Source organism: Trachypithecus francoisi, unplaced genomic scaffold (genome assembly GCF_009764315.1).
Source record: "Trachypithecus francoisi isolate TF-2019V2 unplaced genomic scaffold, Tfra_2.0 Lachesis_group4, whole genome shotgun sequence".
Taxonomy (NCBI): Eukaryota; Metazoa; Chordata; class Mammalia; order Primates; family Cercopithecidae; genus Trachypithecus; species Trachypithecus francoisi.
Genome location: NW_022681469.1, coordinates 82,451,049 through 82,475,919, shown reverse-complemented (window position 1 = coordinate 82,475,919; position 24,871 = coordinate 82,451,049). Strand labels below are relative to the sequence as shown.

Below are 24,871 nucleotides of genomic sequence, written 5' to 3'. Positions count from 1 at the left end.
TTAGCGATAGCTTTCAGAATTACTTAGTCGACATGTGGAACTCATGTATTTGTGATGCATTCCAAAGGAAAAAGAATTTGCTTGTCAGAATTAGTGGTGATCGGGAAGTTCTCTAAAGTTCTAGCTCATTCAACAGTAAATAAAAGCTGCAGCTTCAAGAGTAAGTAGCAAAAAGTAGTAGTTAGTACCCTTAGGAACTGCCAAAATCCAAAAAAGAGAGGGGGAAGAAAAGAATCCAATCTTAAAGTCAATAGTTTTGGTGATAAATAAATATACAAATATAAGATCTTTGTAAAGATGTCCCAAATTATTTCAATGTGAAAAAAATCTGGTTGTTTCTATCTTAGAATATTGCATTGAAAAAATCCATAGTTTTATGTGCTAATCACAGAAATATCCTGATGGACACAAGTGAACTCTAGCAGAACTTGCAAGAATTAATAAACTGTAGCCAAATATAAGAGATACCATTAAGAACCCAAGAAATCAAAGAACAATGTGGATGGCCAAAATAGTGGCTTATTAATTTTACGCACAAATACCACTTTGTAATCTTTATCAACTCCTGTCACCCAACAAACTCTGGCTATGTTGCAAACTTAGACCATTTAAAAAACTTGAAAATCAAAAACTCGTAAAGGTCTATAATCATCTGCTATCTAAAAGCTGCAATGGAGTTAAAGTAGTTATTGACCTATTTATGGTTTCTACCTTTATTTCCTTACATAAACTTGGAAACACATGCAGCACATAATATAGGACATAATTTATCAAAATAAATAGTGAATAAAATGTTTTAAAAAACTTTTGCAAAAGCAGTCATTGACCCACAAAAGTATAGGGATATAACACAATATACTTTATTAAATAACACAAATGTCTATGTAATAAAAACAGATTATTATACCAATAGCACATTATTAAATAGGAAGGCAATGTCTTAAAATATTAAAAAAGAATATAAAACTAACCTGTAAAGAAACACTAAGATTTTTTAATAAAATTAAAACTGGATGCATAAAGAAGTATCATTTAAGCCTCTAAAAACACTGTACACATGAACACTATAGAGCATAAAGGAATCCCAATTATAAGATAAAAGCAAACCTAATTAGATTCTTACTAAATACAACTTCCTAGATATCAGATTAATAACAGATATAGATGTAAATAACAAAGTAGTTTAATATATGGTCTTTTACACATTAACAAAATGCAGTGACCAAATAAACATAGTCTATATGTATGTAAAATACTTACTTAGTATATGATTAAGAATAGTACCCTAAACAAAGAAGGGGGAAAAAAAATGATTTACCTTCATATGTGCTATGATCCATATAACAAGCAATTGGTCAGGTGTTTACCTGACTACTGAGAATATGCAGACAAGTAAAAAGAAGCAGCTGATTTATTTTGCCAGATGCTTAAGAGGCCAAAAGTCAGTGTTCCAAAGGGTTTTATTTAACATCTCTAATTTCTAACAGATAATTTCATTAGAGGAGTAAACTAAAACTACTTTTTAAAACCTAACTGAAACAATTAAGTGCACCTCCTATGCAAATAATTTATAGCCATCTGTAAGCTAAACTTTAGAAAGAAGCAAAATCCATAACATAGACTTGAACAAGGGTGTACATTTTCATGATTAAGTTGATTGTCATAATCACATTATCTTTTATGCCAATGGAACATTCTACTTATAGCCCCTACAATTTTATATAAAGCGAAACAAAAACTGGACTCTGAAAATATAGACTATTATGTCTGTCCACTTAAAAATAAACTAAATATCCAGAGAACTGATGGGCTGGATTTTCCAACTTTTTCATTTCTGTGTAAAAATTCCACACAAGAATGTTCAAAAAAATTAGTCTTGAATACTGTCATTACTTAAATAAAAATCTCACTAGCAGCTCAAACATCTACGCAAATCTATTAACATGTAGTGGTGAGTTCTTTCATTGAATAGTGGCCAATTATTTCAATTAAACATCTTAACGGAGAAAATACAAATTGTGGTCAACAAGTTAAATCACTTTACAAATAATACAAGCTTGCACAAAATTCTACATTCTACCAATATCGAGTAACATTTAGTATCAATAAGTACAATATTTTATTCCTTGTAATTTACAACAATTTTAGTGAAAATTACCTACATGAGCAGTTTCTATACAAAATAGTTTGAAAATGTTTTCTAATTGTTTCACAAATATAAGACTAACGTGGAGGACTTGAACCTATTTCATTAATACCACTACAGACTTCTGTATCAGCCAATAATGAATGAATGGGTAGTAAGAAAGACAAAAATATTCTTTACACATAAAAGTACACATAAAAATTAATTTTAAAAAATTAGAAAAGTATCCAAATCCGAATCTGTATTTAATAGTCACTTAAATAGTGGGATCAATTTAGATAGCTATATCTGCGGCAGCCAGATTACAAGATTAAATGTGAAACAAAAAAATGAAAGATGAGACAAAACAATTCATATAAAAATGCACAATAAGGTCAAGCAACTCTTCGCAGCATGAGAGAAGAATTAGACATTTCCATACCTGAAACACGTCTGCTTTGTTCTTTAATAAACTGATTTCCATCTGCTCATGCCCTTGGAAATTTTTCAGCAGTACAACCTGCTGTGCTCAAGCTCCATGTAACTTTGTATTTCCCTGCTCATAATTAACTAATTATGCTCTAATCAATAGTGTAGATCCTGATTTTACAATGTAAATCAGATAAATGAGATAATTGCTGGGGGTCAATCTCATTTTACAAAGCCCAGCATGCACATCCAATTTCATTACATCTTATGTACCTGAACAGCAGTGAATCTTATCGGCAGGCCTACAGAACGCCTTAGAGTGAGCACTATGGCAAAGAGGCTTCCACTTTTATAAAGAAATATTTGCAAAGCATGTCTATCTTAGAAATCACAATCCTTAATTTTATGTAAACTTGCAAAGTGCTGATTCAGACAGGTAGAAAAAATGATTCTGCCTTCGTATGTCACGAAACTCCAAGTTGAGTCTCTTAAACAAGTTTCAATTGCCATTTTTAAATTTTTTTAAAAATTTAATAATGTAAATATTCAGGCCTGCTGAAGAGTCCTTCTGAATTCCTTGAATAAATTCTGGTGAAATATTCATGAAATATTCTCACATTGAGAATCAAGTAAAATAGCGCTGAGTTTTATGAAATAAGTAACTTTGTTTAAAAACAGTGGTTTTCATTAATAGGATGTAAATACAGGGAAATAGAGTGTAAATATTTTATTTATTGGTCAGCAGTCTGTTTTTAACATCATAAATATAAAATCAGATGAACACTCAAGCAACAATGAATGACAATGATCTACAAACAGTGCATAAATATAATTTCTAAAGTTAAGATGGATAAAAGCTAAGGCTAAATTTTGTTTTCATATTAAAACATAACCCTAATTTCAAGTCTTTTTATAACAAAAGGATGAGTGAATTGTGAACACAGGCTATGTTTATTGATTTCTTTCTGTATCTATAATAGTGCTGTTTCCATAGTCAGTGTAAAACAAACATTTAACTAAATTTTATAAAATAAAAAAAATTGTATATGTTGCAGATGAAATTACTAATTCTATTATCTAGAGGAAATCTAAGGGCCCTTTTAAGGAGATTTAAAAAGCGCATTCCTTTATCAAACAATGTTGAGCACAACACAATGATTTTTTTAAAAAATACTACCTATGAATGGCTCTTAATGTGGTATTCCAGGCCAGTAGCAACAGCATCACCCGGGAACTTGTTAGAAATGCGAATTCTCTACTAAATCAGAAACTATAGGGTGAAGAGGGGAGGGAGTAAAGTGGGTAGAGGGAGGATGAGGAGAGGAATAGGGTAGTCACCTGTGTTTTTACAAATCTTTCCTGTGATTCTGATGCACAAAGTTTGAGAACCACTATCTACTATTATATCATTCTTTCTGTATTTCAGAACGTCTCATCTCCTTCCTGATATTTTAATGTTTCTTCCTTTCCCTACTGTGTGATAAACAACCATCATTTACCTGATGTGCCATTTTTCTTGTGTACATCTGTGAAATAGGAATCATTTAGTGTATATTTTCTTAAGTACACATCAATTTTCTCCTTATAGCAGTTGAACTGATTATGGACAGGGAATAATTTTACACTGTGGATATGAGAGCATTTAAGAGATTATTAGCACAAAGTATTCTAGTTACTTCAAAAGTTTTCTTACTTCAACTATACTTTTCACAGGACCTATATCTTATGAATTTTGCAGTCTGTATGTATAACATGTGACAAAGATTCTTAGGACTAGCACCAAATGTGGAATAGAATATCCACCATCACAGAAAATGCAAGATGGAGAATGATGATAATATAGTATTCTAATTGGAATCAAAGTGAAAAGGATTTTGATTAACAGTTGATACCAAAACCAGGCCTAAGAGTTTCTCAAAAAAAACCTAAAATAAAGCAACTGTGAGTAATTTCTCACTAAATATTAAAAGAGGGCCATGGTCTAATGTATTAGTATATTCCACATAGAAAATGGCAATCTGTCATTTAGCTTAAAAGCAGCCAGAGTTTGGCAACAGTAATAATTACCAACATTTCCTTAAGCTAATATAGTGATAACTAGTCCTATCTTATTATTTTAAACAAAAGTCTACTAATTTTGCTAAAGATTATGAATATTTTCCCTCCAATATGATGAGATCTTTCAATAAGTTAATAATCTGTTTATATGTAATTTCGTACACATTCTACTTTCATCAAACATCTCATCCAATCATAGGATTCCTCACTATAACTAGAGATTACTAGATTACAGCAGCTTTACAATTACAATTGCTTTTGATTATCTATAACATTACCTACTCTAGTTCTAAAGTGTAAACTATTTTCCATTGTCACTATACCCGAAAAGATGTCCAAAACCACATTTATTAATCAGAAAATTCCAAATTACATGTTGACAATTTACATGTATATGTGCAATTCAATTTCAGCAAAGAGTCTCTTCTAAATCAGTTCAAGATTGAGTGATGAAATATTCAACATATTTCTGCCGTTGACTTAAAACTGGATCATTAAAGCTTGAAGATCAAATTTTAATTCTGTATACCTCTGGAAAGATACAGATGTTGATGAAGATCTTTCTTTCAGCTGGTAGGTTGTATAGTCAATAATCTTTGTATTTCCCTCCTTATTTCCTAAGTTCGTATTTAAGGTTGAGAAAAATAAAATTATACTGAACACAGAAAGTTTATATTAAAACAATAAGGACTGCATATATTTGGGTATTACTAAAAATATCTAGAGATCAACACAGATATATTTTTATTCATGAGCTTAAAATCTGAAGTTGTAAAAATGTCATGCTAATATGCTTTCACACTAGGACTAATAAGTCAAAAATAGAATGTCATATGCTTCACAAGTCTTTCACTTTTGCTGGCTATTATAAATAGAAATAACATTTAATATGAGTCTATAGTTGTTTTACAATGCAGTACTTCATATATGAATCTATGTATGAAGCTGAAGGAAACAGAATAGCAGACTAATGGAATGCATTGTCTTTCTTGTTTGTTACTTGCATTGTTGAATAACAACAGGGAGTAGCATACTGTATTTATTAAGTCCCATAGGCTTCAGTAACTCTTCAGTAAGTCCAAACTCTGTGTATCATCATTTGCCAAAGAAGCAAGAGGGAAAGACATTACTTAATACGACAATTCTGACAAGACATGTATCCAGTATTTTTCAACAATGCACATATCAAATATTTCTGATTAGTGCAAAAAAAGCAAAAAGAAGAAAAATAGGAGAAAAAAAATGCACACAGGCAAATCTACTGCCTTTTTAGTCCAAGTAACAAACCAATCAATTATATTCTATCCAAACCTGACAAGCAAAAGGCAACTTTTTGCAGTGACAAGCTTATAGAAAGGACAATATAGCTGTTCTCCTTTACTTTATGTACTCTATCGAGAGTTTAATCCACATTTTTAAAATCACACTTATAAAAGAGGTTTCCGGGACTGCCTCCGAGGATGAGCTGTGGCAGAGTTGGGTCTCATGAAGGGTATCTACACAGTAAAGTGATAAGAAAAGAACATTAACATTTAAAGATCATAGCAGCTCTGCACTATGTCTTATGAAACATACTAACAAACCACAGTAGATTCAAATAACATATGATCTGGTCCAAAGAGATAGATACCCTAAACCTAAATGCCATGATCTTGTGTAGGTTCCTATTGGTTAAAATTGAACTATTTTATCATTTGAAACATTGAGTTGCCTCCTCTTGTATTATTATTACTTTTGGTTGTCAAAATAAAACTACCTTTCTAAAGCAAAAAAGAAAATAACACTAAAATGATGAAGGGCTTGTATTTATAAAAGGAAACATTTGATCTATAAATATTTTGAAAAATTTCAATTTACTATTTTTTCATCAAATATGGCAATTTAACATTGCCTGAGAAAACAGGCAACTGTGCTGAAAACAAGCACATCTAATCAGTATGTTACAGTGCTGGTTATACTCAAATACAGAGACTCACGAAGGAAATTTTTAAATGAGTCTTATCCTGTGACTAAGCTGACTTTCTTTTAAAAAGACAGTATTATAAATATCTTTGGTTACAATTATTTGTTACCTTTTTGTCTTTGTTTTCAGGGGAGAAATTTTAGTGATTAGAAGTAAAATTTTTTGACTGGGGTAAACATAAAAAGTTATCATTTCCTTCAAATATTTAGATCTGTGAAGATGAGGTAAAAATGCCAAGTAGTCACACATCACAGAAAAAGTTCATTTTTTTATATTAACAATTAGAGATGTGTTTAATGCTTCTAGGTTCCATTGAGAAAAAGAAAGTGAAAAGTGGCACACAGACAAATAAAGCGTTACTGAGGAGAGCTATCATGCCAAACTGAATAACCTCCAAAGAAAGTAAAAACAAAATTGTAAACACCCCCCAAAAGAATACAATGTTAAACATAGTTTTCAAAGACATGTTGTATTTATCAACATATAAGAAATAATAGAGTAGAATTCGCTTGTTAAATAGTAAGGTCACACATCCTAACTTTTTTCAGTGCTTCAGTCTCGAAGTGAAGAGCTTTTGAGCACATTCTGAATCTGATATACGGAGAATTGCTTTGTTTGTAGTTTACTACCGGAAAAGTATAATGCAAGAGGAAGCAACCATATCATTTGTAATAGAAATACAATTAACTCTTAATTATATGCACAAATAATGGAGATGAGAAGACAACTGAAAATACATACTTGTATTTGACTTTGAAATGCATCCAAATATAGACACAGTAGATATGGAAATCTGCTTTAACTCCCAATTAAATTCAAGTTGATAAGTTTTAAATAAAAACTAAAGAGCTATTGCTAATGTCCCTACATCCTAAATTTCACTAGAATAAGCTAGAATAAGCAATGTGACTTGTCATGGCTCCTATCTTTTCAGGACAAAAAACTGTGCAGTATTTTAAATCAAAGATCAAGTTTGGGCTTTGTATTTATTTCATATGCAGCTAGTAAGCAAACTAATGTAGAAAAAATTGTTTTCAAAGCACTTCACTGATGTACATACCAGTAACTATCAATATATTCTGTATCTCATATAGTTACAATTGCCTGTCAAGAGGAAGTATCTACTTTTTTTGTTGCAACAAAGTCCAAATATGCTAAAGCAGTGTAGTGGGGTGAGGCGGTATGCCTAATGATTAGTGCATGAACTGTATGGTTAAGACTGCCTAGACTCAAATTATAATTCCACCATTTTCCAATTGTATAATATTGGGCAAGTAATTCTTCTCATTTTCCTCACCCATAAAATAGTAATGAAATCAATATCTATCTCATGCAGTTGTTATGAGGATTAAATGAGATCAAAGGTGGAAGGCACCAGCACACTGACTGGCATATAAGCCCTCAATAAATCTTGGCAGCTAATGTGAAGGCCAGTAGATTTTATCATACACTATGGTAGTATTTTTCTGGAAGTGAAGAAATTATATTCTAATACATAACTTAATCTACATAATATCATTTAAATATATAATTGGAATAATTTCTATTTCACATTGCTATGTACCCCAGTTACCTGACTTCTAAAATGGACGTATGTATACCTCATAGAAAGAACTGTTGTAAGAACTGAATGTGATAGTAGAGTCAAAGATCAGAAAACATAGTCTGGGATACAGTAAGCATCTAACATTATCATTACTATAATTCCCAGGCCAAAATGACTTTAAAATAACATTTCACTGGGGAAATCAATCAAATTTCAAAATTTGTGTCCAGTCCTATTTTTAAATTCATTTCACCTCGTTTCATTATTATGTTTATTTTGTGTCTATTTCTTATGTCCAAAGAAATATAAAATCAGTACAAATAAAAACCTTGCTATAGGAGTAGCAGATGAAACAGAATGCTTAATTTAAAAATGAAAGAAAACTCAAAAACAATATAGTTGGCTTTTCAACTAGAAGTTGGATTATACTTGTTTTTTATGACTCCAAGGGTTGAAATTTTTAGTAAAAACGTATCAGCTCACTTAGAGAAATTGTCAATAGTTCCCGCCAAGAGGGAGGAAGGAGCTCACAGCTCTATCCCTGACAAAGCTCGTTCCCTGCTGCTTAGTAGTGATGCTAGGCAGATAAATCAAGTGTCAGATGAATGGTGAGATTACAGACTTTGGGATCTTTTTTGAAACTGTGTATTTGTTTTGAAATCTCTCAGTTATAAAAGTTACATAACTTGAGAAAAAATGAAGTTAATGTCTTCATTTTAAAGATAAGACAATGACCTTAGCAGTAACTTGATTCAAGGTCATTCATTTAGTCAATAGAGGAACTGTGGTAAGAGTCTCAGTCTTTCCAAATGATTAAGTATATAATATATAATCCTTCCCTTGTATAATTTAACAATATTAACACATTGCAATGGAAGATAAAACTGCAAAAACAAATCTTACAGAAACATAAATGTGTAAAATGAGAAATATTTCACTGCTGTAGGTGCTTGAAATTATATCGTTTATTACTCTAAAATTGTGTACCCCAGAAATACCACACTTCACTATGTAATATATACCATGTTCAGGCTTCTGTTTTCTTTAAATACAAATTACTTGACTATACTGCATCTATTAAAAATGTTTTAAAAATTTAAAAATCCAAATATTTATAACATAAACAAAAAGTATGTATCAATAATACAAAGACACTTAAAGGTCTGATGTTAAAATACAGATTTTAAAGTCAAAGAATGTGATAAAATAAATACTAAATGTGTTAGACAGGTTAGCCATTCCACATGTCTAACAAAATCAGCAAATCAATTTAATTACAGAAAAAATATACCAAGTGAACATTTTTAATTTAAATTTCACCAGAATACCACCTTAATAAGAAAAGTCGAGTGGCAGCTGGGCTACCTTCAATATCCAAATATGAATATTTTGAAAATTAAACCTCTCTTCCCCAATTTTTACTAAAAAGCATTTTTGAAAATAACTTTTAAAAATTATAGCACAAAATTTACTAAATTTTCTAATTCCTTCCTTAGAATCTAATCTCTTTATGGCATACAATGAAGCATCATTTTAAGTCTAAAGACATTTATCTTAAGTCACTGATCACTGCTTTTTGTAAAAGCAGGTCTAAGGCAAAAAAGAAACATTTTTAGTGGCAAGGATGGCCAAGTAACTTTCATGAACAAAATACAAAGCATTTAATTTTAAATCTTACACTGTTCCATGTGTAAGGGCTCTGTTACCCTAAATTGTTCAGTAAATGTCCAAGACAGCCTTGGAAGAACGGTATTTAGAGAATGAAGTAAAGAACAGCAGGGTGCAGTGGGGAATAAAGAAGGAAGAGAATACATGCCCTGCTCTGGATATTAGTGAGGACAGTGGTGCACTTTCCACGATGACTGGAGTTCAAGTTCTGGCCATTTTATCAGGCGAGGAAACGAGCCAGAAGTTTGAGGGAAGTGAGATATAGGGGAGCTGCAGAACCCAATTATACACTAGCAATAAAAATGAGGAGAGGCAAGGCAGACAGAATGGGATCCAAGGGAGAGACAATCAGAAGTGAGGAACAGAAAACGAAGGCAAGAGAAAACAGCAAAGAAGCTAAGGTGAATAGAATAACATGGCAGAAAATAGAGGCTAGACACTGAAAAAGGTCTCAAGGAAGTCATAGGAATGGGAAAGGAAGAGAATGGATCAAAAAATGTTTTAACAGAAAACTGTTTCCAAAATATTCTGATATTTTCAGCTTTCAAATTATATCTATGGCTAAACGTTTTTAAATGTTTTGAACAGAATCATTAAAAATATGTGAATAGAAGTAAATACATTGAAATACTGTAAGATTATAGGTGATTTAAACTTACTTTTAATATTTTTGTATATACATTTTTATAATGATCAAAAGCTATTAAAAGAAAAATATTAATTTTTCTACTTATAGTCCTTTAACTTTTTAAAGAAGACTTTTTTTAAAGGAATATGTTCGATTTACAGAAAAATCAGGTAATACATAGATTCAGATACACTCCCTTCCTACCTATACACACACACACACACACACACACACACAAACACAGACATACACACCCCTTCCTTTAAATTTAAGTGTTAAACTCTTCATTTTCCCACCATAGGCCGTTTGACAGCTCAGAGCTAGACAAAGATGAAGGAGAAGATAGAATAGAAGAAGGGACAAACAAGATTTGGGAGTGTGTGCACTTTATTGATTCTTATGCAGTACAATGATGTTAAACAAGTTGCTGAGTTAGATAAATGGGTGTCAACAATGAACTTTGAGAATCTGAAGGGAAGGCAAACTTTCAGATGAGGATTGAACTAGCCTGAACTGTACCTCTAGCATTAACTGTGGTAAGGGAAAGTATTCAAGCAATAGCTGCATAACAACATGGTGGGGATATTACTGATGAAGTTCAAAAGTTAGGTAAATTTTTGAATAGCTCAATATCTCAAATTCCTCCTACCCTTGAATCCTAATTCACCAAAAAATTAAATTGTGATTTCAAATAATAAAGGTGTACTACTGTGCCCAATGGTAATCACTAGTCAAAATTTAGAAAACTGAGGAGATTCTGGTATCAGTACCTATGATAGATTAGTCACCTTAAATCTATCAACATTAGCTTTTACTGATAAAATATTATCTATTTTAGATGTCACAATAATTCTAAATTGTGGCAATATTAATAAAATACATTAAAAAGTTCTAGTCCTGGCCAGGCACGGTGGCTCACGCCTGTAATCCCAGCGCTTCGGGAGGCTGAGGCGGGTGGATCACCTGAGGTCGGGAGTTCAAGACCAGCCTGACCAACATGGTGAAATCCTGTCTCTACTACAAATACAAAATTAGCCGGGCATGGTGGTGCATACCTGTAATCCCAGCTACTCAGAAGGCTGAGGCATGAGAATCGCTTGAACCTGGGAGGCGGAGGTTGCAGTGAGCTGAGATCGTGTCACCGCATTCCAGCCCAGGCAACAAGAGCGAAATTCCATCCAAAAAAAAAGTTCTAGTCTACTATGTCTACTATCACTGGGGCAAGATACTATCAATGAAGTAAATAGGTACTAAGATTAAATCTACTGAATTGACTGAAATCATTTGAAGATGAGGTTGATTTTTTTTTTTCAGTATATAGTGATAAGTCAAAATTCCAGAAAATCTTTTGATGAAAACACCAACAGAAATTGGTAAACTCAAGAAACAACTTTACTTCCTATGTAGTTCCTTATTAATCACCATGACTATCCGGTGGTATCTTGAGCTCTTTTTAAATGGCTGTAAAAACCCGATACATCCAAACAATTCTTAAAGGTCCACTTTTCAAATCTGCTTTATCTTTTTCAAATCTGCTTTATAATTGGCAACAACCAAATAGAGCTTTTAATAAAGTGTTAAAAGGCTGCTGGGTTCTGTCCCAGGCTAAAGCAACATATGATAGGAAATATCTGTAAATGAACTGGAAAATGGTATCCAGTTCCCTTTCTCCTGTAAGTGGAACTGTCAGGTCAGTATTAGCATCCAAAAACTTCAGGATAAGAATATCCTAAAGTGAAAATATATTTGATGGTAGTTACTGATGAGGAGTAATTATGCAGGATGATCTTCTTTACAAAATACGCAGATGGCCCTAAACGGTTTTAATCCCAGTTGAAGTTTACATGCAAATATCCATGCATGCATATACTCAGACACTGAAAAAGAATAAAAGAAACAAAACGAACTTCCCAAGACTGGGAAAACCATGTGATTAAGGAAGACCTCTTTATTCCTTATTTAAAATAAATCTTTAAAAGTTAGCATTCTGACAAAGATATAAATCTCTTGGGATTCTCAGTGTACTAAACCTCACAGCACCTTGAAATAGAATTACAAGTTATGAGTTCAGAGTATAGCCCCAAAGCTGACCTTCTATATACAGGTAGAGATATATCCCCTGACTAGAGAACAACTAGAAAAAGATCAGTCTCCAATTTCAAAGGTGATGAGAGCAGGGTAAAAAAAAAAAAAAAATCCACAGAATCAAGGTGAAGTTTTATCTCATACTCTAGTTGAGTTGTTCGTGATGATGCTTGATATTTACATTATGTAGCAATTATCATTTTGTAGGTGATTATAGGAGCTTCTCATTTGAAATACAGAAAATAGAAAATTATTTGATTTTTTTTTCCACTTCTCCCAATTTAGTAGATAACAAATACAATTTAAAATCCACCGAAAAAACATTTATTCTCTACATTCAATGGATGCCTGAGAGTATTAGGAATTAATTCTCCCAGGAAACCCAGGTTGAGAAAACCTGATCTTATTTCCATCTACTTCTAGGGATATAGGATTAAATGAAATGCCCTTGACTAAAAAAAAATTGGGAAATAGTTCACCAAAAAGCTCACAGAGGAAATTGAGTTAACTACAGAATCATATCCTCAGAGCTAATTATCTTTTGAGACGCAGCACAGGACTCATGCTTAAAAGTACAGATTCTGGAGAAGTAGTTCCTGGACTAAAATCCTAGCTCTGTCGGTATCAGCCTGAGACCTTGAGAAAATGACTTAATCTCCACGTGCCTCAGTTTTCTCACTTATAAATGTAAATTAAAACAGTAACCACCTCATAGAGTTTAAGAATTAAATAAGTGTATAAAGTAATTAAAATAATGCTTGGCATATGGGTGTGGTAAGTGCTTACTTTCCTTCACTATGAGTTCAACTACAACCACTCTTACTATCGCTACAATTTGTTCTAGTTTACTACTGCTGCTATTACTATAAAGCTGAAAATAGTGATTACTGGCAGTTGACTTGTGTTCCCTCAGGCTCAGTAAAGTTTCTGAAGTTTCCTTGAAAAGCCTCTGGCTAGAATGGAAAAACAGTAACAACAACAACTGGAAATAACACTCCTTCTATCCTAGCAAGAAAAAATAAGATAAACTATAAAACTGTAACTTTTCAAGCCATCAGAGAGCTGACGTCAGAGGGCAACCAAGTGGACTGAAATCCAAGAAAGATAGGACCCATAAAAGAAAGATGGGATCCAAGTTCTGGATCACCTGTGGCAGAGCATGAGAGGAAGAGCTGCTCAACACTACACAAGTAAGAATTCAGTCATGAATAACAATACCAAAGAGTCCATGTTCTAATGCCCTGAACCTGTGAATATGTTACCGTGTATGGTAAAAGGGATTTTGCAAATATGATTAAGAATTTTGAGATGAGGGGCCTGATATAATCACAGGAGAGAGTTCTTATAAGAGAGAAGTAGGAGGAGTCAGAATCAGAGAGATAAATAGATGTGACTATAGCTGCAAGAAGTTGGTGTCATGAACCAAGGAGTGTAGAACAACTTTAATGCTAGAAAAGGCAAGAAAATGGGTTCTAACCCAAACACTCTAGAAGAAACCAGCCTTGCTGAACACCTTGACCAAATGAAACTGGTTTTGGACTTATGTCTTCCAAAATTATGAAAAAAATTTGTGCTGTTTTAAGCTACCAAATTTGCAGTAATTTGTTCTAACAGCCATAGAAAACTAACAGATACCTCCACCAGGTACTCAAGAAAAAGATTCAGACAAATTGGGCCATTAGAAAGACCATTCACTAGTTGGTGGTGTAGACCTGGAGAAGGGCAGCAGCCACCACAGTGGGAAAGACCCAAAGTCTCACCCAGACCCATCTCCTTTAAGGAATAAAAGCCATAATGTCATTAAAAGAAAGGCTGTAAATCCTGTTGCCACACAGGGAACAGAACAGTCTCACTGTGAAGAGAAAAAAATATAAGAGGAAAAAAATTCCTCTACTCCTACAGGAGTGACAGGAAACACTTCTGGGCCCAGTATACTACCTCATATCTTTTAAAGGTCTCCTAAACCCGAGAGTCAGAAAGAAACTCCCTCACAAGATTTGCCAAAGACACAAACCAGAATAAGGCTGCCATAGGAAAAAGGGCCAGGAACAGTGAAAAAGGCCTACACTCAAGAACCAAACCTGTGGTTCGTTGGAGGCCGAAGGCTGAGTTTGAATGAGGAAAATTAACAACTCCTTTGGCTAATACCACCAGACCAGCAAGCACTGAATAACATGTGACAGCAATCTACTGCTAAGTAAGAGGAAAGACAGTGGAATGGGGCTTCTTCAGTAGCACAGGCATACAGAGAAAGGTGAAATTTAACAGGGGAGTACAATGACAAAAAGCACTCTAGAATTACAACCTCAACCTCAGAAACACAGGAAATAGTAAAGAAATCTGAAGCCTTGTGGTACACTGAGGTAAGCAGAGCAACAAGAAAATATAAACCCAGCTCAACTCCAGAGTAAACTGACTCAACTCCCCCACACTAACAGCCTTGAAAAAGAACAGGTGTGCCCTTTCAGGCATAAGTATTCTACTGTTCAACTCATGATGTCCAACATTCAATCAAAAGTTATGAGGCACACCGGGCACAGTGGCTCACGCCTGTAATCTCAGCACTTTAGGAGGCAGAGGCGGGTGGATCACCTGAGGTCAGGAGTTCGAGACCAGCCTGGCCAACATGGTGAAACCCCGTCTCTACTAAAAATGCAAAAATTAGCTGGGCGTGGCGGCGCACACCTGTAATTCCAGCTACTTGGGAGGCTGAGGCAGGAGAATCACTTAAACCCGGGAGGAAGAGTTTGCAGTGAGCCGAGATAGCGCACCACAGCACTCCAGTCTGGGCAACAAAGACTCCATCTCAAAAAAAAAAAAAAAGTTATGAGGCACATAAAATGAAAAAGAAAATCCACTGTCAAGAAACAAAGCAATCAGCAGAACAAACTCTGGGATGATGGAGATATTAGAGTTGCAATTAAACTAGAAACCATTAACAGAAATATACATGGAAAATCCTCCAAATATTTGGAAATAAAATACACTTCTAAATAACCCATGAGTTAAAGAGAAAGTCCTAATGGAAATTAGAAGTTTAGAATCTAAAGCCTGAAAGCTAGTTTTGCTTGGCAGGGCTGTATCACACTTTCTGACTATAGTGAAAACAGATCACTGTCTCAGGGAGATAACAGATACAGTGCTATTTCAGAGCAATCTAGAACGTTGCTATGCCAATCTGGTTCAAGGCTCACTATGGGGGGTAAAAAACACCCTTTAACTGGTCTGTTATTTTACATATAGAGTTTTTAATAATTCTGAGTTTATCAGCACCTGGCTTCAACATTGTATAATACCATTTTGGCCAAGACAATTGTATCGCCTCCCTAAAAGCTCTAAGAGTCAATGATCAGGTTCAGCTAGTAAAGAATGGAGCTCTTGGTATCATGACATCTTCACATTACAACAAAAAGAGACTTCAAAAAGGCAATTCACTGGGTTTAGATGAGTGATATGTGGGCATATGCAAAAAAGGCATATGCCCTTAAACTCTTAAATTTCTTAAACTTAAACTCTGAGGTACCATTCCTAAATTGTTCACCTACTGATTGGAATCTTCAAGAGTGAGATCCAGGCCTGTTTTTGCTTATTTTTCTGTAATTCCTTCTACAGGTGACATTTTTGTATCTCTAGCCAAGCTGAAAACCGTATCTTAGGACTTTAGCTTAAAGGGCTTTATTTATAAAGCAGTGATTGTTATAGTATAGTCTCCAGACCAGTAACAACTGTATCACTTGGGAACCTGTTAGAAATGCAAATTCTTGGTCACCACTTCAGAGTTTTAAAACAGAAACCCTTTTAACAAGCCTTTCAGGTGATTCAAATGCACCCTAATGTTTAAGGACCACTCTCTTAAAATAGAGCAAATTCAGCTGGGATGAAGGTAACCACAAAGAAAAAGGAATAGAAACAAATACAAAACAGATAAAGGGAGTAAAAGACAAATTACAAATATTCCACAACTTTAAAGTGAATCAGCTGACATACAACTAAGCAGAGATAAGTATTATTTATATACAGAGATATTTCAGTCAGTAAAACAAAGCTTAAAAACGGCAGAGTATTAAAATCTCATCTTGAGGCTCTGCTACATGGTAATTAAATTTATCTGGAGTCAGCCTGTGACTCAACTAAACCAAGGACACCTACGTAATTCTTTCAGCTGTTCCATTCTTATAGAGCATGATTTCCTGCTGTACCTTCAATATCCACTGAAAGACACAGTCATTTACTTAAAGCAAAGGTCAGAAAATTAGAATTGAATACTTAAGGGGTAAAGAATAAATGTGTAACAGTTACCAAATTTATTTCCAGAGTTCTATTCCTCTTTATATTCATTTTTATTTTATTTTCAAAAAAAATCATTTTTATTTTATTTTATTTATTTTATTTTTGCTCCATCACCCAGGCTGGAGTGCAGTGGCATGATCTCAGTTCACTGCAATCTCTGCCTCTTGGGTTCAGGCGATTTTTCCACCTCAGCCTCCAGAGTAGCTAGAACTACAGGCACGCACCACTACACTCAGCTAATTCTTGTATTTTTAGTAGAGACGGGTTTCACCATTTTGCCCAGGGCTGGTCTTGAACTCCTGGGCTCAACTGATCTGCCCACCTTGGCCTCCTAAAGTGCTGGGGTTATAGGCATGAGCAACCACAAGCAGCTCCTCTTTGTATTTATAATCCCATAACTTTAAATACTTTCTGAAAATGTCTAATTCAATAGACCTTTAAAAAAAAAAAAAAAACCTTCGTAACCCTCTATTCACCTAGTGTATTTGTCTCCAAAAAATAAATATAGCCAACTCATCTTTTTTCTGTTTCTACTCTCACCATTCTCTCCAATTATTCAGCTTAGTCATCCAGTTTGCTTTAAACACTTCCCTTTCTTCCTTGCCTTTCCATTTTTGATGAATTATCTGCTGCAACCCTAGTGTGATGTTATGTTTCCTAGATCTTTCTAATCCTTTGCATTTCTTCTTCCATCAGTCTAGGTTCACAACCCTCAAACTGGTCTTCCTCCAGCTGCCCATGTGTTCATCAGGTATGTCACCACAATACCAGTCTTTTACAATCATCTCCTTTGTATCATCCCTTGTCTTCAATAAATCCCCACTAGACTGTTTAAATCATTAGCTTGCATTCAAGGCCCCAATCTACCTGTTCTCTTAAACCTACATCACACATGACTCATATGGTCCCAGTTTGTGTCTTTATTCATGTCTGTTTATTCTCTTGAAGGATTTGCTACCTCCTAATTCAATCTCCTAAAACCTACTCATACTTCAAGATTCAATTCACCTGTCACCTTGGTTTATATGAAGACTTCTCCTTCATCCTTTTAGGAATGATCCCATGATGCTATGAATTCTTCTGTCTCTTATAAACCCTCTACATAACAATTTAACATATGAGTAAGTGAATGTCTTTCAATATCGTTAATATGAAGTAGATTCAAAAGTAAATCTGGTGAGAAGAAACAAACACAGGAATCTTATTTTTAAAGGGAAAACTAGATCCCACAATTTCTTTACAGTTACAAGCTTCAGAAAAAGTCATATCTTCAGCCAACATGCTCAATGCTCTACATGAAACTCGACTTTCCTTCAAAAAAAGATCCACATTTACAGACTATGTCACAACAAGGTCCTTGATATAATCAGGCAATTTTGCAGTTCTTTAATAACTGACACAAATGAGTAACCTGAAAAGGAAAATATGGGTCTGGAAGATTTCGGTAAGTCACTTAAGGAAAGTTATTGACTGATATAATTTCACTTGCTTATGACTGAATCCCATTGATTTAGTTCTTTGTAGGCCTATCTTCCTTGTGTAACTATCTTTGTCAATCTGATTCACTGGGCAATTACAGGGAGTGCCTACCAGTTTCATTCAAAGCAGAACTTCTCCTCTTGCTATGATTCACAGAGAATATACTTAAAGAATTACTTTCATGTAGCTTGATCAATCACTTCTCACAGAGCTCAACTGGCTGCCTATTTAATTAAATCACACTGAAGGCTTCATGGAGGCTTCACGCATAATCTTAAGTATAAAAAAAAAGACACACATACACACATAAAGAAGGCATGAACAGGCTAAGTGCAGTGGTTCATGCCTGAAATCCCAGCACTTTGGGAGGCCGAGGTGGGTGGATCACCTGAGGTCGGGAGTTCGAGATCAGCCTGATTAACATGGAGAAACCCCATCTCTACTAAAAATACAAAATTAGCCAGGCTTGATGGCACATGCCTGTAATTCCAGTTTACTCAAGAGGCTGAGGCAGGAGAATCGCTTGAACCCAGGAGGTGGAGGTTGTGGTGAGCCAAGATCATGCCATTGCACTCCAGTCTGGGCAACAGGCTCAAAAAAAAAAAAAAAAAAAGAAAAGAAAAGAAAAAAAGAAAAGAATGCATGAACAATTCTACACTAAAGTCACACCATAAAGTCACACTTTTAATAGTATATTCATGAGGCAATAATCAACCATTCTAACTTTCTCTTCTACTCACACTTTTCTCAAACTTGCCTAAGTATTTTAAGAATATAGACATATGTTAAGTATCTCATTAAAAAATGTTTCCAGAGTTCTGAATTTCACTTGTTACACCTTTTTTGTCCTTTTTTTCCTTTTTGTGGAGAATGGAGTCACACTTTGCTGCCCAGGCAGGTCCTGAACTCCTGGGCTCAAGCTGTCCTCCCACCTCTGCCTCCCTAAGTGCTGGGATTACAGGTATGAGCCACCATGCCCAGCTGAATTTCACCTTTTAGAGAAATCATGGTGTGTTCAAATACGATCCAAGTTTTAAAAGATATACATATATAAAAGTCAACGAATTGTTTGTGCCTCAATGAACATATCCTTACACCTTATTTAGTACACTGCATAACTAACTGAAATTACATACACAAAAAGCTGATAACTTTAATGTTGTTTTGAGGAAGAGATTTGATGTTTATTTCATTTGAATATGAGTTGCCCTACTCAGTGGTTGTTCCTGATAAAAGGTTTGTCTTAGGTTTTTATTTGCTGTGGCTAACTGATCAGGGCTACTTTTTTAAAATATCTAATCTTTGTGTGTGTCTGTGGTCAGAATGAGGCTCTACTTAAATGTTACATTCATGAGATTAGCGTACTTAAATTTTTGTTGAAGAATTTTATTTTACTCAGACTCCTACCATTCTAAAATAATATCATGCTCATTTTTTGCTCCCTTCTAATCTCTAGCCACTTATATGCAACAATTTAGTAGCATATACTTATGACATAAAACAGGTTTCTTCATTCCTATGTAAATATCTTATAATCTATAAATTTAAAGAAGATACATAATTTTTTAATACTGATTTGTTATAGTTTATCACTCCCCTCCTATACAATGTTTTCAGTTGTTTTTATTTGGGGAGTTACATGTTTTCAGTGGGAATAATTTTCCTAATATAACTATAGCTATAAATGTCTTTTTATATTAGCGTTTCTTTATTTCCTTATGATAAATTCCCAGGAGGAGGGTTATTATGATTTAAAAAAATTTCATGACGAACAAAACCAAAACAGTAAGAAAATGAAATTCTTCATTAAAATGAAAAAGTAGGATTATAAATGAAATATATTACATTTATAAAAGACATTTAAAAATGGATGAAAACCAAAAATACTCTGTTATTTTCATTAGTTATTAATGCATAAAAATTTGACAATTTATCATGTTGGGAAATAGGACAGTGTGTGTGTGTGTGTATGTGTATGTGAACAATACACATTACCTTCTGAAGTTAATACAGTCTGCCCTCCATATCTGCAGGTTCTGCATCAATGGATTCAACCAACCAGGGATGGAAAATATTTGGGAACAATAAACCCAACAAAAAATAGCAATACAACAATAAAAAAATACAAATAAAAAACAATATGGTATAACAACTATTTACATAGCATTTACATTGTATTAGGTATTATAATAAGTATTTAGAGATAATTGAAAGCATACAGGAACATATGCATAAGTTATATGCAAACATGATGGCATTTTACATAAGGGACTTGAGCATCTTCAGATTTTGATATCCAAGAGTGGTCCTGGAATCAATGCCCCACGGATATGGAGGGATAACTGTAACAATGATAACTCTGCAGTTATATTTTATACTGAATGAAACAAAGTGGACTATTCTATAAATTAGAACTTGTAAAATTATGTTTTATAAACAATAATTGTCCTGGGTAACTTTTAATTGTTATGTTAGTTTCAAGTTACACATTTTAAAAATCTTTTTGCCCCCATTCAACTTCTTAAAATAATCATAATGTTCCTAAATTATGTATTTCTTATTACATATTTCAAAATGTTTATCCAATGCCAGAAAAGAGTGACAAAGTCTCATACATGTGTCCATGTGTATCACACACATACCACATACACAGATGAAGCATGGGCCAAATGAAATCACATAGAGATTATTAAGTGAGAAGACCCCTAGGAGTCAAATATAGTTGTGGTTATAACCCACAATATAATTAGCAATAGTCAGTAAAAGGAGTAATTGCGTGAGTACAGACTCCCTAGAAGTCAATCACTGGAGCAAAGCCAAAGATTATGGCCCAATATCATAGTACGTATATCTAAAACAACAACAACAAAAAACCGGGTAAAGAAAGAACAACAGTGCTGGCCGGGCGCAGTGGCTCACACCTGTAATCCCAGCACTTTGGGAGGCTGAGGCAGGCGGATCACAAGGTCAGGAGTTCAAGCCAGCCTAGCCAATATGGTGCTACCCCGTTTCTACTAAAAATACAAAAATTAGCTGGGTGTGGCGGCGTGATCCTGTAGTCCCAGCTACTCGGGAGGCTGGGGCAGAAGAATTGCTTGAACCCAGGAGGCAGAGCTTGCAGTGAGCCAAGATCATGCCACTGCACTCCAGCCTGGGCGACAAAGAGAGACTCTGTCTCAAAAAAAAAAAAAAAAAAAAAAAAGGAAAGAAAAGAAAGAAGGGCAGTGCTTTCTATTACTATAAAATCACTCCAGGAAGCTAAATTAGGAGTTCTCAATTTGTTAACAAATTTATTTCAAACAGAATGAAAAGGGAACCCAGGGACTTTACAAAACAAAGTATACCCTTAATTATTTTATGCTGCCCAAAACCGGATTAAGATGTAGAGAGATCTAATTTAACTGACTTGATATTACCCAAAACAGTAAAAATAAGCAAAAACTAACAGTACACTCATATTTTTAGATTAAAGATAAAGTAGAGATTTCAGTGAAATAGGTACTATCCATAGAAACCCAAGAGAATTGGCTGGGCGCGGTGGCTCAAGCCTGTAATCCCAGCACTTTGGGAGGCCGAGACGGGCGGATCACGAGGTCAGCAGATCGAGACCATCCTGGCTAACACGGTGAAACCCCGTCTCTACTAAAAATACAAAACAAAATAGCCGGGCGAGGTGGCGGGCGCCTGTAGTCCCAGCTACTCCGGAGGCTAAGGCAGGAGAATGGTGTAAACCCGGGAGGCGGAGCTTGCAGTGAGCTGAGATCCGGCCACTGCACTCCAGCCTGGGTGACAGAGCCAGACTCCGTCTCAAAAAAAAAAAAAAAAGAAACCCAAGAGAAGTGACTATTAAGGGTAATAAAATTCAAGAATTTAAAATGTATCATACAGATAGAACAACAAAAGCCATGAAAACAATGAATTAAATTACTATACAAATTATATTAAAATGATGACAAAAACTACCATTCCAATCTAACCAAAATTTCAATGTTTTGTATATAAAAATAACATAGCTGAGCCAAGATCCCATTAATATCTGATAATTATAACTTTTAAAATATTAAGTAAGTACCACTAATTAAAATCCACAGACTGTTTTTTCAATTTGTTTATGTACTGGGGGCATACTATGTGATAAGCATTGGCTTGGGACCTGGAATATTAAAATCAATTTAATTATTAAAAAATGGTGCTTATACACTAAGAATCATAGAGTGACTAAGACATATGGACTAAGTATACATGATCAAGAAGCCCTCATCCCAGAGAAAAAGATGAGATTATTTCAGAGAGAAGGCATAACATAAAGTATAAGAAAAGCAAGATGGCATAAAAGCAACAGGATAGTTTTAGAAAGGAAAAATGACCTACCATGATCTAAATTTAGGTCACCTGGAGCTGTGAACAGCTGGAAATGAAAACAAAAAGACAGACTGAGGCTGGGTTTGGAGGGCCTTGTAAGCCATGCTATAAAGTCTAGATTTACCTTGCAAGAAATGGGAAGCCTCTGGACAAATTTAAGTACAAGAGTAACAAATTCATGTTTTAGTAAGACAACTGGGTACAGACTAGAGGTACTCAAACTAGAGAAGGTGATAGTTATTGCAACGGTCCAGGAGAGAGTTGATGAAGGAGAATAAGCACTACATATTTTTATTCATTTAATCCTCACAGCAATTCTAGAGGTAAAAAGGATTCTTATCCTCAGTTTACAGATGAGGAAACTAAAGCATAAAGATTATGTAACTAGACAAGTTACAACTAATAAATGCTGGGTGAAAATCTGAACCCAAATAACTAGGCTCCAGAATTCACACATTTAACCACAATTAAAAACAAACAAACAAAAAAAAACTATTATGTTTGGCTACTGATAAAAACTAGAGAAAAAAAACTGTACTTATCAGTAGCAAATTCCAGCACTTTGGGAGGCCAAGGCAGAAGGACTGTTTGAACCTAGGAGTTCAAGACTAGCCTGGGCAATACAGTGAGACTCTGTCTCTTAAAAAAACACAAAAATTAGCCAGGCACACACCTACAGTTTCTGCACTCCAGCCTGGGCAACACAGTGAGAACCTGTCTCAAAAAAAGAGAAAAAAACAAAACCAAGAAAAGACAGTGTTTTAAGGAGGAAGGTTGGTCACCAATGTTAAATGCTGAAATGAGGCCAAATAGGATGAGTATTTAGAAAATTAAAAAATGATTAAATTTAGCAATACATTGTTCACCACTGACATCTACGATAGAAACAATAATTTTTGCCTTTAGAATTAATCACCAAACATGTATTCAACACCCTTAAGATCCAATATATTACACAAAAGTTTACATCAATGATAGCTTCAACATGTTTTAAAATCAGCAGTCCTGATATTCAAAAATTAACAAAATAGAGCCTCTGAAAACTAATAAACTGTTTTAAATCAACAGAAAAATATGACAATCTGGTAAAGCAAAACAGTATTTTTATATTAAGCTAATGTCACAATGTGTAATTAAAAAATTATTTTTAGATGACACAATATCTCAGTAAATCTTTAAAACATGTCAAGCAAAACTGTACATAGATCATCTAAAGGGCAAAGATAGATAATTTGCATTTCCTGCCTAAAGTATATCCGTTGTCTATTTCATATAGGTTTTAGTTTCTCAGACATAAATATCACAACACAGAAAAATATAAATTTCAGTTCAGCAAAACATACCATTAGCAATAAAGCAAAAGCAAAAAACCCAACAACCTCAAAGAAAATATGTGCAACTTATACAAAGATATGTAATAAACTCATTTTTAAGAAAGAAAAAATCTCCGAAGATAAAGTGGCACAGGATATGGAAAGGCAATTCAGATATGAAAATCCAAATGGTTCATCAATATATGAGTGAATAAACATTCAACCTCATTGTTACAAAATACAATCAAAATGCCAATTTTCATCCACCAAATTGACAAAAATCTTTGCTATGACATCATTACACATTCATGTCCAGTGGGTAACAAAATAATATTATCCATTAAAATGTAAACTAGGCATATAATTTTGGCCTAGCACACTTAGTTTGGGATAGAAATTAAACAGGAAAGAATCAATTTTCAATAGGGAAATATTACAGTAAATTATGATACATCCAAATTATATTTTGTATCTACTTAAAAACTGGCTTAGTTCTATATTTACTGAGAAAAAGTCCATTATGCATTGTGAAGTTAAAAACAAACAAACGAACCAACCCATAAGAGTAAACCCTATAATAGCTAGAATGGGAATGAAGAGGAGGCCACCAGTAGGCCCTGAATATTTTGCTTGTACTTAGAGGAAAGAAGTATGCATGATGATATACTAATCCTGTGCCATCAAAGGGACAGGTTTAGAGGATGTAAGAAGAAAATAACACTTGGTCCCTTAAAAAGAAATCCAGTAAGTTAATACTTACGTTCTAATCGCTATTAATTATCTTCAAAATAAAAGGCTATCTGTGTATGCTGAAATACTTGCTTTTCTAATATTTTTTTCAGATTGTGTATGTGTATACATATTTTGAAGTTTAAGTTCTGTAATTATTTTTACTCTATTTTAAACAAATAGTAATGGTTGTAAA

General features: G+C 34.1%; 1 protein-coding gene and 1 long non-coding RNA gene across 14 annotated transcripts in view; one reads left to right on the top strand and one right to left on the bottom strand.

Annotated features, from left to right (window-relative positions):
• Positions 1-24,871, bottom strand: part of PHF14 (PHD finger protein 14) — a 200,478-nt gene that overhangs the window by 61,405 nt on the left and 114,202 nt on the right. Inside the window, exons 17-18 of one of the 13 annotated variants that reach the window (XM_033194703.1) lie at positions 22,643-22,679; positions 839-6,108 (exon numbers count right to left, since the gene is read on the bottom strand). The exons of 11 other annotated variants lie outside the window; for them this stretch is intronic. In XM_033194703.1, coding sequence (XP_033050594.1) covers positions 22,655-22,679 — 25 coding nt within the window. In that variant the 3' untranslated portion in view covers positions 839-6,108; positions 22,643-22,654. Of the gene's footprint in view, positions 1-838; positions 6,109-22,642; positions 22,680-24,871 lie in introns of those variants that run through there. One more of the 13 variants, XM_033194705.1, reaches the window with a different exon arrangement.
• On the top strand, positions 5,107-18,589 carry LOC117073605. Its single transcript, XR_004433292.1, has 3 exons — positions 5,107-5,185; positions 17,489-17,543; positions 17,741-18,589. It is a non-coding gene; the product is annotated as an uncharacterized LOC117073605 (long non-coding RNA).